This window comes from Hypomesus transpacificus, chromosome 13, assembly GCF_021917145.1.
Source record: "Hypomesus transpacificus isolate Combined female chromosome 13, fHypTra1, whole genome shotgun sequence".
NCBI lineage: Eukaryota > Metazoa > Chordata > Actinopteri > Osmeriformes > Osmeridae > Hypomesus > Hypomesus transpacificus.
In genome coordinates this window covers 11,206,391-11,223,550 of record NC_061072.1, presented here as the reverse complement: position 1 = coordinate 11,223,550, position 17,160 = coordinate 11,206,391, and the positions used below count along the sequence as shown (strand labels likewise).

The window sequence follows — 17,160 nt, the reverse complement described above, 5'->3', positions numbered from 1 at the left end:
GGCAATAATTATTTCATAGTGTATATGTGAATAAATTGAATATTTCCATACTATTTTGGTTTCATCGATCGTTTCAAAAGAGCGAGGAGTGAGATTTGCAACAAAAAATCGTGACATTTACCGGTATGTAAAACCAAAACGAATATTTGGGACTCTTATTTTGAAGTAGGGCCTGAACCGGAGATAGAACATCCAGAGGTCAGGAAAAAATCCATCAGGTTGCGCACATGTGTAGAGGCGCTGTTATCAGGTAAATAATTCCTTGCCATGCTTGCAATAACTTATCTTTGTAAATGTAATGTATTATGTTTAAAAACAAGAACCATACCAACCCAAGGTAACCATGTTTTTTTTTCATTGGAGCTGTGTTAAAAGCATACTTCAAGGTTTTACTAAGTGTTAACTAGCAAGTTAGCATTCAAGATAGAAAGCCGGTTTTACAATACCCAGTTCACACAGGACATGCCTGGCAAACGTTAATAGCTAAACTTTTATAGATAACTAGATAACTGCTTATCCATGAATGCAATATTATTTTCTTCAACAGAACATATAGCGTGCCACAATGACATCGCTTGCCCATCAGCTGAAGCGGCTATCATTGCCCCAGAATGACGCCAACCTGTTCAGTCGTAAGGAGGTTGCCTCCTTACTCTTTGATCCTAAAGATGCTGCCAGTATGGACAGGAGCACCTTCCATGCTCTTGGTGAGTTTAAACTTGACGTAAATATATGATAGTAGTACCATATCTTGCCTGGGATGCTTCTGAACTATGGCTTTCTGCCCTTTTTGTTTGCCATGTTCCTCATTGTCCCAGGTTGCACAGGACTGGAGGAGCTTCTAGGTATTGAGCAAGCTTTCACAGAGTTTCAGGACACCCTCTTCAGCCAGGCCTCCATGGGTATGGAGCGAAGTGTCCAGTCCAAAGAGATCAACGATAAACTGGACGAAAGCATATCCCTCTTCCTAGCTCGCCTTTCTCCATACTTTCTTCTCAAGCCGGCTCAGAAGTGCTTGGAATGGCTTGTGCACAGGTAAAGCCCATTCAGTCATGTGCACCTGTGAGACCCTTTTGAGTCTTGCCAGACAAATGCTCTCTGCATTGTTGGTATGTTCATATTTAGGTGAAAACCATCCTAATACAGTTTAGTATTGCCTTGTTGTTCAAAATGGTCTTGCTCGTCTTTTGTCTTAGGTTTTACATCCACCTGTACAACGTTGACAGCCTGCTGGCCTGTGTCTTGCCCTACCACGAGACCAAGGTGTTTGTCAGAGTTGTTCAACTCTTAAAGATCAAGGACCCCACTAACCGCTGGAACTGGCTGGAGGTGCTACAGGTAACTTTCCAAGGGCCGGGACAGGCCGTCCCTAACCGATACGTCAACACTCGAGTGCTTCTGAATGGACTGGACAGATACAGTAAGCTGAAGGTTGTTATTTCTGTGTAGAAACCAGGTGTACCATTGGCAAGAGGAACCCTGATCACTCACTGTTACAAAGACTTGGGCTTCATGGATTTCATCTGCACACTAGTCACCAAGTCAATCAAGGTAAACTAGAAATGCATGTACACACACACACACACTTCTAAAGTGATTGTTTATGATCCACAGTGTATCCTAGGGATATCTAAACGGGGCATGTTGGTGCTTGCAGGCTTATTCTGGATTCACTGGCAACTGTGCCCAGCTCAGAGTGATCTTCTCCTTCTATGCCTCCACCATCATAACAGCTCTGGAGGCGGTGGAGAAGGTCTCAGACACCATCATATCCAAGTTGCTGCCCTACGTTCAGAAGGTACACTACTGTCACTCATGAGAAATCAATCTGTTCTGAGCGACCAGCCTGAGACACAGCCCGAAATCTCCCAGAGTGTCTAGTGTAGTCCTTGGCTGTTGAACCTAAATGCTAAATGCAGCCCTGACCGTAGATTTACTTTGACAGCATCGATCCCTCCCTTCTTCCAGGGTCTGAAGTCCTCTCTCACCGACTATAAGGCTGCCACCTACATGATTGTGTGCCAGCTGTCTGTGAAGGTGGTGATGGACGCTCAGCTGGTGAACACCCTGGCCCTGCAAGTCAGCAGGTCCCTGGTTGGAGAGCCCCTGCTGGCCTCCGAGGGCCTGGGCTGCCTCGTCGTCCTGCTGCAGAACCAGAGGGGCAAGGCCATTGGACCCAAGTGAGGAGAGCGGATCTAGGAATACAATTATACTACAGTTAAAGGGTTTCCCACAGTAAATGTGTTAGTCAAGGGGGTAGGGTGAGATTTGCTGACGGGGGGGGGGGTTCTCCTCCAAAAACAAAGTTCTCTAGACAAGGGAGACTGCCGTTGGAATGAAAGAAACTGGCGGAAACATGCCGAATAAATCAAAAATTAAACAACAATTGACAACGTAGTCAAGGCGGCAGGCGTGTGTTGTTATGGCGGCTGCCTTAACTGCAAAGTGCTGCGGGAAACCCTGAGTTGTATGCTACATGAAACATCATGAGACATAAAGTATTTTGTGTGTTTGATCTATTTCTGTGTCATATCTTTGGCCTCTTTTCCTCAGAGCTTTTCACCAGCTGTGCTCCATGCCCTCGCTGGTGCCCACTCTGCAGAGCATGGCAGCCACTCATGACGTCAGTCCCCTTCTGACCTACCTGCTGCCCCACCTGCTCCACTCTCTGCTCACCTGCACCACAGGTGAGTTGTCACTCTCCCACATCTGCCCCTGGACACATTTAAAAGGCGATTCGAATGGCTTTGTGCCTCTTGCAACTTTTTAGTGTAGTGTGTGTTCCCATGCAGTTCTACATGTACTGTTGTGTCTGACTGCTTGTTTTCCTGTCCTGTTGTGATCAGTCCCAGATGACATGGAGACAGAGGAACCTTCTCCAAGCTCTGTACACCACAGCCTGTTCGAAGCCATGCTCAAAGAAGTGCCTCTGTCCAAGGGCCTTGACAACACAGTAGCAAAGTAAGACACTGACTATATGGCATGTACACCCCCTGATAGAAAGTATTTCTCATTTCACAAAATACCTGCCTGGCTTTGGGGTAGAGTCTCTCTTACTACCAACACTATAAGGTCTGTAGTTTGATTTGCAACTGTGGGGTTCCAAGCTTTGTGAGTTGTGCTTTTTGTAAGTCCAGGTTTGTGTTGAAGGGCTTCAGTGTAGTTGTGTGTTACTTCCAGGTTGTTGCTAGAGGAGTACCTGTCCCAGAGCCAGCTCTCTGCAGAGGACCTCACCCTCCTCAACCAGCGGCTGCTGCCGTTCATACGGCTGTTTGAGTCCAAGTGAGTCTCACACGGTGACATTAACCACACTGCTCCCATAGGAAGCTGCATTCAGACGCCCTCTCCTTTAGCTCCACCGTCCATCTCATAGAAATGTGATGGATGGCTATAGCTCAGTGGTAGAGCATTTGCCTTCAGATCAAGTTGTCCCAGGTTCAAATCCCCCTGTAGACTATTGATTAGTGTCTATACGTGATCGAACAATGATGGGGATGGCCTCAAACGTTTGGATGGCAATTGGCAAACTTTGTAAGTGTAGCAAGACTATTGCTAGCCAAGTCTGCTGGCTAATGTAGCTCCCTTGTTAACGGTTGTGTTGTTCCAGGTATGCTGGAGCTCTCGACATGGTCCTAGAGAGTCATGTCAGTGGCATCAGCACCCAAGAGAAAAACCTCTTCCATCAGTTCATCTCTCTGACCATGAGCAGCGGCAAGTTCCAGGTACTGTACACTGTGTGTTCCTGGATGCGCATGCCTGTGTACATGTGTTAGGAGCTTCTACATGTGTGTGTGTGTGTGTTGACAGATCCTGGGAGACTCTGACACATCTCTGCTGCTGAGTCTGAAGCACCCTCTGCCCTCCGTCAGAACCACGGCGGTGGACCACCTGACCACTGTCCTCACCTCTGGACAGGTTTGGGTTTCACTGAAAGCGAAACATTGTCGTAGCTTCTTGCTACAGTGTGCTGGTATAATTCTTCTTTGTGGTGTAAATTTTTTTCCTAACTCTATCTCTGTCTTATTCTGTTTCTTTCTAGTTTCTCCAGCAGGGGGGGTTTGACCAGGCGTTCCTGAGCACGGCTCTGCTGGACAGGATGAAGGATGATGTCCCTGAGGTGGTGTCAGCTGCCCTCAAGGCTGTGGAGGTCAGCACTGCCTCTCTGTGTCCGCCACTCACAAACTTGTCTTTACTGTCGAGGGCGTGGCGGCACTTGGCTTTCATTTGTGTCTGCAAACTTTTGAAATAGTCGTTGAACTGTTAAAGCTTAGTGGTCTTCAGGTGGTTAAATCAGTCACTGTGCACTGTAGGCCTACAAAGATCGCATGGACCCAGATGAGACGGTTTCTAGTTTGCTTTCACTTCTTCAGAGAACAGATTCCGCGGCTGGAAACTGGTCAGTATTTATTTCATTTCATGTAAATACTTATCTTTCAAATCAATTACCACCATAAGCTTTATAGCCCTCACCACAACACGCATGTCCCAGCTTTGTATACCAATACCATACATTTTGTATGCCTGCGTACATGTCAATTTTGCATAATATGTCAATCTTGTAACTTCCCACATCTTCTAATGCACGTACTGTACAGAGCTTTAAACCCAGCCTCTGATGTCTCTCCCTGTAGGTGTCCAGTGTTACTGGAGGCTGTGAGGGTGCTGGACGACCCCGGGCTGTGGGACAGGACCCCGGGCCTGGGGCTGCGGGCTTCCTGGGGCTTGATCCCCTACCTGGTGGTCACGTCCTCCACCCCTGACTCCCCTGAGATCCTGCTGGCCTCCTACATTGCCCACTCCTCCCTGCTGGCCCAGCACCCCCTCACCCAGGGCTGGTCACAAGGTAACGCTCCTGGACAGCTTTTCAAACGTGGAATGATTTAAGTCTCGTCTAAGCTAATATGTCAGCGGGGATTGTCCAGCGAAATTTGGCCTCTTAGTTCCCTGCTGTTCTCTCCCAGTGCTGAAGGAGGTGATGAAGAGCTCTTCTCAGTCAGACATCATTGTACAGGCGAATCAGCATCTGATCTCAACTCTGACTAAGAACCTGGCCACCATGGACCACATCCCCAAACGCAACGTTGTGAGTGGGCTACCTTTTCAATAGCTGGCCTTTTGAAATGAATTGATGTCCAGGCAAGCAGCTTTTTATCTAAATGAGAAAACTGTGTGTGTGTGTGTCCAGCTGGAGAGGATGGCAGAGTGTGTGCTGCAGCAGCGGCAGAGTGGATCCAGCCGGAGGGAGACGACTGCCTTCCTGGTCCTGACCCAGGCTCTGCTGCTGGGCATGGGGGACCTGGGTGGGACCCAGCACCTCCACACGGCCCAGCAGGTCTACAACCTCCTGGAGCCTGCCCTGCTGCAGCTCACCCAGCATGACCAGGTCAGAGGAACACTGCCCTCCCATGATGGACATGCAGAATCCTCAAATATCTATAAAGAATACTGGAATCATCTAGAAGAGACACAGCTGCTGTGAACAACACTTTGCTCCTTATTAGTCTGTATTAAAATGTTAGTGTTGATTCATGCAAGGTCCATCCGTTCCCTGTACCCCAGAGACTAGAGTCTAATCTTGACAAGCACCGTTGTCTTGGTTTGCTAGAGTTCCCTCAGACTGAACACTGCTCCTATTCACTGACTGGCTCCTTCCCATAGGCCGCTCAGCCACATGGGTAGTGACAAGTATTATTAAAGGGACTATTCAGAACGACAATCAGTTCTCTGTCATATAAGGCAGCCGTAATTTGTTGTGGTGACTAAACCCCCCCCCCCTGTTGTAGGCCCCCGTGGACCAGGGAGACACTGTCTTCTCCTTCTCAGAGGGGCTGAGGGATTACCTCCAGAGTGTGACGGGCCACAGAGAGCACAGCCTGCTGCTGGTCTCTCTGCTCCGAGGTCTCATATCTTGCCTCAGGTGTCACGACGCGTCTTTCAAAGGTACACCTTCACCCCCAACCACACACGGCACTCTTCCCAGTCCGTCAATAGGAACCCCTTTTATTGAGCGTCGTGTTAAGACGTAGTCCTGTATGAGCTCACGGTGGGTGTGGTGTGTCTCTCTCTCCCAGGTGAGGTGTGGTGGAACCCTGAGAACCTGGACACCAACACCTGCTGCTACCTGCACCTGCTGTGTCGCTTCTTCAGCGTCATTGTCACCGGGGCTGCCCAGGGGCCCATGATGGCCAGCTTCAGAGGCCTGATGAAGCTGCTGGTTCAGGTAGCGATAAGACAAGCATGGTGAACACTTTAGGCCTGCTTTGAGAATGTAGTCATGGGAACGACTCTGAGGCCATCCTCCATCCCTTTGTTAGTTTTTTCGGTTAATGCTTTCTCTCATTCTTCTGTCCTCTTCCATGAACCCGCCCCTCCATCTCCTCTCTGCACCTTGTGGTCCTCCAGGTCCACCTGAGTGATCCTCTGGAGCTCTTCAAGTTCTTGTCCCTGCTGTGGGGCTACAACAGTAACCATGGAGACCAGCTGGACGTGAGGGTCAGTGCCATCCTCCAGACTCAGTCCCTGTATGTGGGAGGAGCCCTGCTCGCCCCTCAGCCCGGCACCACGCGGGCACAGCTGGCGTCAGCCTCCTCTCCAGGTAGGGAACTGGGGAACAAGGAGGCGCTCTCCAATCACACGTGGGATTGGTTGTTGACGTGAACGTTATTCACTAGAGTTGATAACTATCCAGGTTGGATACGTTATGTGGCACCAGGAAGCTTGTGGGGTCAGGCAGGTGGACTCAGTTGTTTGTCGTCCTCCTCAGTGGCTCTGTCGTTGCTGGCCTGCCTGAGCTCACCGGTCAGGGAGGTGCGCAGGGCAGCCATCGCTGCCCTTCAGAGCCTGTCAGAGGGGGCCGGCTCCCCCTTTGAGCCAATCACGGCCAGGCTGCTTAAGAACACAGAGGAGATCATCGCTGACCCCGCGCACGTCAGCCAGGTCAGACAGATGCGCATGCACAGACACAGACACACACACACCTCATCATCAGTTGGCTTCTCACTGACTGCTGCTCTGTCCTGTGTAGGCCCTGGGTCTGCTCTGGGGCGAGTATGTAGCACAGCCAGGCAAGGCTCGCCACAAGAGTGTACTGGCCTCCATGGAGCAGCTGCTGAAGGGTCTCCAGGCCCCCAACTGCCCCTCGTACACCAGCATGACCCTGCTGCGGACCCTGGAGCAGGTCAACGGAGAGGTAGGGTGGAGGAGGACACACCAGAACATTTTGAGAGGCCCTCTGTGTAGATTTGACAGTAAAACGTCAAATGGAATGTCAAAATGTCGGTTGTGAGACCGAGCTGAACAGGTGGGTTGAGGTCTGCTCCGCCTCCTCTCCTCAGGCCGTGCTCTCGGGTCTCCTGCCCATCCTGGAGCGGCTGCTGGAGCAGAGTGGCCCCGATGCCCCCATTCTCCTGAGGGGCGAGGCCCAGCTGATGCAGCTCACCCTGGGCAAGTACAACGAGGCGTCAGCCCCTTTGCTGGTACGGGACCAGGCCGTGCTGGATGTGTTCATCAGGGCCCTGGGGACCACCGCCCAGCCCCACCCAGACATCCCCAGCTTCCAGATCATAGCCCTAGAACAGGTACGCCACAGGCGGAGCAGCAATCCTGTTCTAAATGTAGTCTTTCCCCCGTCATGAACTGGGTTAGTTCACCACAAAGAGTACCAGGATCGTGACCTCTGCCTGGTGTGTCTCCTCAGATCACCAAGCCCTTCTTCTCCGCCCTGGAGGACTGCAAGGTGCAGCAGAGGCTCCTGGGGGTGATGTTCGACCTTCTGGTGGAGAGCAGGAGTCCTGTCTGCTCCAACACCATCAGCAGCGTCTTCAAGGGGGTGAGGACACCCAGCCCAGGATCTTTTACAACAATGACGTTTGTCTAGACTTGGATGACCACCAAGTTCGGCATTTACAGCTGGCTTTCCTCCCTGTTAGATTGCTGTGGATGGGGAGCTGGTGGCCAACGAGCTGGTCCCAGCAGAGAAGCCCAAAGTCACTGTGAGTGTACAGCAGACGCGTAGGAGCCAGATGCTGCAGAGGTGAGCCACCTGTCATCACTATGGCCATCCTGGCCTTGGTGTCCTGGTGTGGTAATGACGCATGGTCTTTTAGAAAAGTAAAAGATTTACATTTAGCCATTTAGCAGATGCTCTTATCCAGAGCGACTTACACTAAGTACAGGGACATTCCCCCAAGGCAAGTAGGGTGGAGTGCCTTGTCCAGGGACACAACGTCATTTTTATACGGCCGGGAATCGAACCAGCAACCTTCTGATTGGTAGCCCGATTCCCTAACCGCTCAGCCATCTTTAAAACCAAATATTTTATCCATGAAAGTTTTCTCAGAAGCTTGAACTTTGTGGAAAATGGTTTCTCTTTGTTTTTGTTTTCAAGCTGGGCTCTCCTGTTGACCCCCATGTGTGCCTGTGTGTTGTTCTCAGGAGGGTCCAGGACAGTGGGCAGGCCCCGGCAGAAGAAGGTGCTGTGTCCTGGGCCAGGGCCACCCTCATCCTGGAGCTGCTGCAACACAAGAAGAAGCTGAAGAGACCTGAGCTGCTGGTGCCCGCTCTCTTCACCCTGCTCTCCAGGTTGGGGCTCCCTCCCCAGTCTGCCTGGGGCTCCAAGGCCTCGCTACAACGGAGCTTCTCTCCGGTGGTCTGCCTTCACTGTCCTGCCATGAGCCAGCTGTGTGATTAGGGCAGGTTAAACGTCGCTTGTTTCCTGTTGGCCTGTGCAGGTGTCTGGAGACGTCCGCCGCAGAGCAGGGCAACATGGAATACACCAAGCAGCTGCTGCTCAGCTGTCTGCTCAACATCTGCCAGAAGCTCTCCCCCGATGGAGGACCAGTCAGCCCAGGTAGGGAGGGAAGGAGGGAGGGGAGGAGAGGGTGGTGGGAGGGGAGGAGACGGTGGTGGGAGCGGAGGTGGGAGGGGAGGAGACGGTGGGGGGAGGGGAGGAGACGGTGGTGGGAGGGGAGGAGAGGGTGGTGGGAGGGGAGGAGAGGGAGGTGGGGCCTCTTCATGCCTTGGGAGCTGGAGGCTGAAGTTCTCCCACATCTGTCATCATCTTGAGTGGTGTGAATTCTCATCCTACAGCACTGCAGTGTAGGCCTGGGTGGGCTCATCCATAACTGTGATTCCCCTTTTAGACGTGCTGGATGAGGACAAGTTCAACGTGGAGCTGGTGGTTCAGTGTGTGAGAGTGTCGGACATGCCCCAGACGCACCATCATGCCTTACTGCTGCTGGGCATTGTGGCTGGCATCTTCCCTGTGAGTACACTTACGCGTGTGTGTGTGTGCGTGCGTGCGTGCGTGCGTGCGGAATCTTGGGCATATATGACCTATCAATAAAGAAATGTTCTTATACCTTCTTTGAAGTCTCAGTTTTGGATTCCCCCCATCAATAGTGACAGGACGCCTCTCAACTGAATACATTTCCCCCATTTGTACCATCCTGTAGGAGAAAGTCCTCCACAACATCATGCCCATCTTTACCTTCATGGGGGCCAACATCATGCGTCTGGACGATGCCTACAGCTTCCAGGTCATCAACAAGACTGTGCAGACGGTAATCCCTGCTCTCATCAAGGTAAGAGGCCCAGTCGACAGACCCTCTGTGTTCATCTGTGTCTGTCTGAGCTGTTTGATCTGTCCTGTCTAGTTCTGGATGACTGTCTGGATCCAGTCTTGAAACCATCCTTTCTGTCTCCCTCTGTCTCCATTGCTCCTGGTTTACAATGGTGTGACACTGGCTGTGTATTGTGAAGTTGTGTTTTTGTTGTTTGTGTTTTCCTGCCGCACAACCAATTGGCCCATGTGGGAACAAACAGTTGTACTTACTAACTTACCCCCCCCCCCAGGCCCATGAGGAGGGTGAGGGGCGCTCCTCAGGTCACATGGAGGTAGTGGTGACGAAGATCATGCATGTGTTCACCGACGCGCTGCCCCACGTGCCTGAGCACCGCCGTCTGCCAATCCTGTCCCAGCTGGTCACCACCCTGGGCCCCGCCCGCTTCCTCTGGGTCCTGATGCTCCTCATGTTCAAGCAGCACGCCACCCAGACGGCCGTCACCACCACCACCACCGACAAGGTACCGTGTGTCCTCTTTCTCAGAGCCTACTGAAGTGGCTTCTCAAGGGGTGAGGTTGAGTGTATATCCACGATGTGTCATTGGGCGGGTTGGATGCTTGCATGGGTCCAACTGTGTGTGTGCTTCCGTGTTCCCAGGATACAGTTCTGGAGCGGGACGTGGAGTTCTGGATCTCTGTGTGCTGTGAGTTTGAGGTGTCTGACCAGCTCACCTCGCTCATCAGGGTCCTGCAGTACCTCATGCTGCTGCCACAGGACAAGGAGGACGGTGAGAAACACACACACCCCTAATAGAAACTCACTCGTCGTACACTGTTAGCTGGGTTAAAGTCTGTGTCCGACCTCTACACATGCTTCAGCTGAACATGCCTCTGTCAAGCTGTGTTTGGAATGCTGAAGTCCTGTGTGCCCGGTGCGTCCAGGCCCAGGGAAGCGAGCTACGCTCTGTCGAGGAGGTGCTAAGAGAAAGGAGGAGGAGAAGGCAGAGGAGCTGATCTTCAGCGTGGAGAGCCACAGCAGCAAGGATCTCAGACACTTCAAGTTCCTGTCTGTCTCCTTCATGGCTCAGCTGTTGGCTTCAGGCAGCTTCATAGGGAAGGTAGGTTGAACCAGATGTTGTTGTATGTTCATACACATTACCCAGACTCATATTGTAGAACCAAATCATTTGAATAACTGTGCAGGATGCAACTTTCCTTGCATCCTGGAAAGCAATTGACTAATTTTCCAGTCATGGAAAATGAGAGAAATCCTTTTCCTATTTTCCTCTAGCTCTTGGCTCTCTGGCAGAACAAAAACAAACCTTGCCATCTGAGAGGGCTTTGAGTCAATGCAATTCAAATTGTAGGTTATGAACGAGAATATTTCCATTTATTCAATATGCCTTCAGCTCAGTTTTGGTGTGGAAACGCTGGGAACAGACCCCTAAGTCCCATCACATGGTAGCACGCTATGCTACTATATTACTTCTTGCAAAACTTGTAATATTCTTGCAAATTCTATGGAAATATGATGCATCTTTATTATTAACTATATCGTCACTGAAAATGATCTCTAGAAAAGTGGAACCACTGAATCTGGTTTACGGTCAATATGTTAAACTGTGGATGGATAGTTTCAAGCAGAGAGCTAATATGGTGACATTGTGATAATGAACATATGAAGGTACATAGTATACTGATGATAACCATAGTCTGACCTCCAGGTGGCGGACCATGGTGACATCATGGAAGATGCTCTGCAGAAGCTACAGCAGAGGTGGGGCACCATAAACACTGAGTGATTTTACTGTTTCAAACACACACATACAAGCACATTATTGTCATTTATACTCACGTTCTGGGGATCTGTTCCTTTACGTGTGTGTGTGTAGCCTGCTGGAGGAGATCCTGCTCTACATCCACACAGTGGCTCGCTGCGTGGAAGAGAATGCCGACAAACCAACAGCCAAGTTCTGGAGAGCCCTGCTCAACAAGGCCTACGATGTCCTGGACAAGGTGAGCTTCTACCACTGCACTGACGGCTCATCAGCCGGACTGGCTGGATTCTTGCCTCCTATTAGTTCTGCCTTTTTAGACCTTTATTTTGATGATTGTCTTTGCCAACCAATAGGTGAATGCCCTGCTGCCGACGGATACTTTTATCACTGTGATGCGTGGGCTGATGGGTAACCAGCTAGCATCAGTGAGGAGGAAGGCCATGGAGCTGCTCAACAACAAGCTACAGCACAGGACTCAGTGGCAAGAGGAACAGGTACACACACACACACACACACACACACACACACAGATGACAATGCTAATATATGCACCCCAGTATGTGTCAATCAAACACACACCCTCCATCTTCTCTCTCCCAGGTGGCTGTGCTGCTGGAACTGACTGGGGACCTTCTGAGCATTGTGGGTAAGGGCCGCGGCAAGGAGGAGGAGGAGGAGGAGCAAGCCATCAACAGGCAGACCGCCCTCTACAGCCTCAAGCTGCTGTGCCGCAGTTTCGGTGCCGACCACCAGGAGGCGTTTGTGCCTGTGCTGGTCCGGGCAGTGGAGATCTTGACCTCCCCTGAAGAAGAGAAGAACGTGATGGGCAGTGCCCTGCTGTGTGTCGCTGAGGTCGCGAGCACACTCAAGGCCCTTGCCATCCCACAACTCCCCAGGTACTGGCAGCAAACCATGAACATCAAATACTACACTTCATATAATGACATGGGCCATATGAGGTTTGAATAAAAGTCTTAATTCAAAGTTAATGTTGACTTCTGGTAACGATGACTAAGATTATAATTGAGACCTGTGTGTTTCCATCTATCCAGACTGATGCCTGCAGTGCTGCAAGTCCTGGCAGAGAGGAAGGAGGTGCTTTCTAACGAGATCTACCTGCTGAGTGCGGTCACAGCCCTGCAGCGCGTAGCAGAGACCCTCCCACATTTCATCAGCCCCTATCTGCAGGACACGGTACTACAGGTAAGGACACGCTCAGACCTTGTCCTCCACCTGACGTACAGGACACAGTCCTATAGGTGAGGCTGCACGCTTCATCTCCAAATCACCAGACTCTCCCAGACTCTAGACTGTGTGAAAACAGTGGTGCAGGGTCCACCCCAGTGAGATGGTGTAGTAACGGCTTCCATGTCCTCCCCAGGTGTGCCGACTGACGAGGGTGGCAGAGAAGGCCGGCACCTCCCCCCAGCTCAGCCTCCGCCTGGCCTCTCTCAGGACCACCCTTGCCACCAAGGTGCCCCCCAGGGTCCTACTGCCCACCATCACCAAGTGCTACAGCAAGATGATGGAGTCCAAACATGTACGTGATGAGCTACTCTGCACAGTGTCCTCCCCTGAATACTGACGTTTTCCTGATTAAACCGTTAAAGCAAGATGAGTCTGACAAATAAAAATGTTATTTTTCCTCTCAGAGCCATCTTGGTCCTCTCATGGGAATCTTGAAGGAGCACATTGTTCAGATGGAGAAGGATCAGCTCAACTCCCACCAAACAGAGCTAACTTCCTTCTTCCTGATTGCCCTGGACTTCCGAGCCCAACACGGTCAGGTAATGTCCATCCATCTCCCCTCCCACACACTGTCCAGTCCAGTTCCCTGACCTCTGTCACGCTGTGTGCTGACCTGTGTGGCTCTCCTTCTGCAGGGAGACCTGGAGAAGACCCAGGAGATTGAGGGCTTTGTGATCGACTGTCTGCTGGCCATGGTCATGAAGCTGTCTGAGGTCACCTTCAGACCACTGTTTTTCAAGGTACGTCAGTACCTCGCTGGCGCTAGGATTCTTCTCCCTCTGGTGCTGGGTTAACTCAAGCCTTCTGGTTGGCTTCTATTTGTGCGTCTATTTGAGATGGTATTTTTCTCTCCGTTCAGCTGTTTGACTGGAGTAAGACAGACTCCACTGCTAAGGACCGGCTCCTGACCTTCTACCGCCTCTCCGACCGCATCGCTGACCGGCTCAAGGGCCTGTTTGTGCTGTTTGCTGGTCACTTGGTCAAGCCCTTCTGTGACCTGCTACGCCAGACCAACGTCACCCAGACTGGTATGTCACCCGAGGGTGGGGGAGGGATCACTGGTATTCGTCTGTGGATAGACGCACAATGATGATGTCATTGTTACTTGTGAACGCGTTTAAATCCACTCTTGTCATGCATTTTTTATTTATTTTTTTCTTTCCTGTTCCTTTCCTCCCATGTCCCTCTCTTCAGACGAGGCGTTGTTTGACTCCAAAGACGGCGTGGAGAAGTGTAGTCTCCTGCTGCAGTACCTGCTGGACTGTCTCCACAAGATCTTTCTGTACGACACCCAGCACTTCGTCAGCAAAGAGAGGGCGGAGGCTCTCATGACTCCGCTGGTCGACCAGGTAACGAGCGTGCAGTGACTGAGACCAACCCAGCTGCTGTCGGTGGAAGAGCTACTGGGCATGCCCGGTGGAGCTGCAGGGCTCCTCCAGGGATCCAGCAGTGCCACGCTGATCGGATGTCCTCCGATCAGTCCTTATCAAATGTTTCACTTTCCTGACTTCAATGTCACGTCACCTGACCTTCCTACATTCGTCACTGTTGTTGTTGAGCTGAGCTGCGGGGCTCACTCTGTCCTGTCTGTGTGTAGCTGGAGAACACCCTGGGAGGAGAGGAGCTGCACCAGACACGCGTCACCAAACACTTGGTGCCCTGTGTGGCCCAGTTCTCCGTCGCCATGGGCGACGACACCCAGTGGAAGGCCCTTAACTACCAGATACTGCTAAAGACGCGACACGGTTCAGCCAAGGTCAGATACACGGCAAACACACGCTTTCACCCTCTCTTCCCTGCATGGGCGTGATGGGACTTGTACCGAGTTGGTCTCAGTGACAGCAGTGTGGATCAGACTGTGTTGAAGCTTCTGGTGTCTTCACAGGTGCGTTTCTCTGCCCTGCTGATGCTGCTGGAGCTGGCTGGCAAGCTGAGGGAGAACTACATGGTGCTGCTACCTGAGACCATCCCCTTCCTGGCTGAGCTCATGGAGGGTAAGTCCCTCTCCCCTGCCCCCCGTCCCTCCAGTCCTCATCTCAAACAACAACACACCTGTGAACCCTTTATCCAGAACTGAAACTGTTAGGATGCAGTGTTGCGTTAGGTCAATTGGATTGCAGGGCGGCTTTGGACTGTTATTTTCTCTTCTAGATTATTAAAGATAAGATGTCCTGGCATTCTGTGATGTGGTCATATTCCCCCACCCCCCCACTTCCCGTTGAAAGCTATCAGGGAACATGCTGCTAATATCACCCAGTCAAGACACTAGTGTTTTGTCCCTCCATTTCTCCCCTGCCTTTGTTCGAGGTAGGGCTGTGTGAAAAAAGCGCTTACCTTTCTCAGGTTACATATCGTGCCTGTAGGGTTCTTGTCTGAGACTCAAGAATGCAGATAATCATAGGATTGTGTCTGCATGTACAGTACGGGTGGCAGAGGACAGGCTCTGTACTGTCCCTGTACTCTCTATACTGTCCCTGTACTCTCTATACTGTCCCTGTACTCTGTACTGTCCCTGTACTCTCTGTACTATCACTGTACTCTCTGTACTGTCCCTGTACTCTCTGTACTGTCCCTGTACTGTCCCTGTACTCTCTGTACTATCACTGTACTCTCTGTACTGTCCCTGTGCTGTCCCTGTACTATCACTGTACTCTCTGTACTGTCCCTGTACTCTCTATACTATCCCTGTACTCTGTACTCTCTGTACTGTCCCTGTACTATCACTGTACTCTCTGTACTGTCCCTGTACTGTCCCTGTACTCTCCCTGTACTATCACTGTACTCTCTGTACTATCACTGTACTCTCTGTACTGTCCCTGTACTGTCCCTGTACTCTCCCTGTACTATCACTGTACTCTCTGTACTATCACTGTACTCTCTGTACTATCACTGTACTCTCTGTACTGTCCCTGTACTGTCCCTGTACTCTCCCTGTACTGTCACTGTACTCTCTGTACTATCACTGTACTCTCTGTACTGTCCCTGTACTCTCTATACTATCCCTGTACTATCACTGTACTCTCTGTACTGTCCCTGTACTCTGTACTCTCTGTACTGTCCCTGTACTATCACTGTACTCTCTGTACTGTCCCTGTACTGTCCCTGTACTCTCCCTGTACTCTCTGTACTGTCCCTGTACTCTCTGTACTGTCCCTGTACTCTCCCTGTACTATCACTGTACTCTCTGTACTGTCCCTGTACTCTCTGTACTATCACTGTACTCTCTGTACTGTCTCTGTACTATCACTGTACTCTCTGTACTGTCCCTGTACTCTGTACTGTCCCTGTACTCTCTGTACTGTCCCTGTATTGTCCCTGTACTCTTATCTACAGCCTTCAGTCTGCTCCTGCAGAATCCTGAGTTTATGCAACTAAAGTTAAATCCCCAGAGCTAGTTCTCCATTACATTGTTCATGATAGTGGTTACAATGGTTCTATTTTCGATAGATATTCATAACAGAATTGGCATTATTTAGCCTCAGTTGCATCGACCAAATAACAGAGAAAATAAGCAAGAACTGCAAAACTATAAAAATTTACTGTCAGAGAGCATCGCCACATGGCTTCTAGCAGGCTCATTCTGGTTTCCCACTGAAATTACTCATCAAGTATGTATAAAGTTTCAGGCTTTTATTAAACGGAACAGAGTTTGTTGGCTGTAATCAAGTGGACAACAGGGTAAACTTGACATTGAAGGGGATATGCTGACTCCTCAGTGGTGGTAGAGCCCACCTGTGTCTCCTCCATACATCCTCACCTGGTCTCCTCCATACATCCTCACCTGGTCTCCTCCATACATCCTCACCTGTGTCTCCTCCATACATCCTCACCCGTGTCTCCTCCATACATCCTCACCTGGTCTCCTCCATACAGCCTCACCTGGTCTCCTCCATACACCCTCACCTGTGTGTCTTCTTCTGTTCCAGACGAATGTGAGGAGGTGGAGCACCAGGTCCAGAAGGTCATCCAGGAGATGGAGTCCATCTTGGGAGAGCCTCTCCAGAGCTACTTCTAACCCTGGACTCCCCCCCCCCCCCCCCCCCCCCCCCCCCCCCCCCGCAGGGCTCACCTGCCCACAGCCACCCAACCCCCGCCCCCATGAGGGCACAGTGCTGCCCTGTTCTGGACAGCTGTCTGTGGAGAGATGCGTCATCTCGACACCAGAGGGGCACTGGCCTCCCGTCTTACATTGTACTCGTTAACTGTTTCTCTGAAGTGGTCGTCAGTGTATGCCCGTCAGGACGAATGCTGTACATACAGAGATGACAGATAGGTTAACCTTTAACCTTTTGCTTTTATATATCAAATCTAAAACTGTCTATGGTTGCCAAGTATGGACACATGTCCAGTACAATTCGTTCAAAGGAGAGTATATGGTTAATGTATGTCACAAATGAATGATTAATAAGCAAAAGGTTTAACTTTGTTCTTTTTATTGCACCTGTTTCTCCCTGTCTGTGTGATTTATTGGATTTGAGATTTTCATTAAAAAAATTGAAAATAAAGGAATAAGGATTTTTATGAGTTGTTCATAACGATTTGATTGGGATTGGCCTATATTGTACTTGTGAT

General features: G+C 50.7%; 1 protein-coding gene and 1 non-coding gene across 2 annotated transcripts; both read left to right on the top strand.

Moving 5' to 3' along the window:
- The first annotated feature begins 182 nt into the window (after positions 1 to 182).
- On the top strand, positions 183 to 17,082 carry heatr1 (HEAT repeat containing 1). The gene is made up of 45 exons (XM_047032635.1): positions 183 to 250; positions 548 to 707; positions 819 to 1,035; positions 1,197 to 1,338; positions 1,450 to 1,551; positions 1,658 to 1,798; positions 1,969 to 2,180; positions 2,554 to 2,687; positions 2,847 to 2,961; positions 3,181 to 3,282; positions 3,608 to 3,722; positions 3,808 to 3,915; positions 4,040 to 4,147; positions 4,311 to 4,396; positions 4,632 to 4,843; positions 4,962 to 5,083; positions 5,186 to 5,383; positions 5,784 to 5,940; positions 6,072 to 6,220; positions 6,403 to 6,595; positions 6,764 to 6,936; positions 7,025 to 7,189; positions 7,335 to 7,577; positions 7,697 to 7,828; positions 7,929 to 8,032; positions 8,434 to 8,580; positions 8,730 to 8,848; positions 9,141 to 9,262; positions 9,453 to 9,581; positions 9,853 to 10,083; positions 10,221 to 10,350; positions 10,505 to 10,680; positions 11,287 to 11,339; positions 11,455 to 11,578; positions 11,694 to 11,834; positions 11,941 to 12,236; positions 12,393 to 12,543; positions 12,722 to 12,880; positions 12,993 to 13,127; positions 13,224 to 13,328; positions 13,448 to 13,616; positions 13,783 to 13,937; positions 14,186 to 14,344; positions 14,474 to 14,582; positions 16,515 to 17,082. Exons 2-45 carry the CDS (start codon positions 566 to 568, stop codon positions 16,601 to 16,603), a joined length of 6,471 nt encoding a protein of 2,156 aa, XP_046888591.1. The 5' UTR covers positions 183 to 250; positions 548 to 565; the 3' UTR covers positions 16,604 to 17,082.
- LOC124476145 lies at positions 5,556 to 5,687 on the top strand. Its single transcript, XR_006957013.1, has one exon. It is a non-coding gene; the product is annotated as a small nucleolar RNA SNORA3/SNORA45 family (small nucleolar RNA).
- Positions 17,083 to 17,160: the final 78 nt, after the last annotated feature.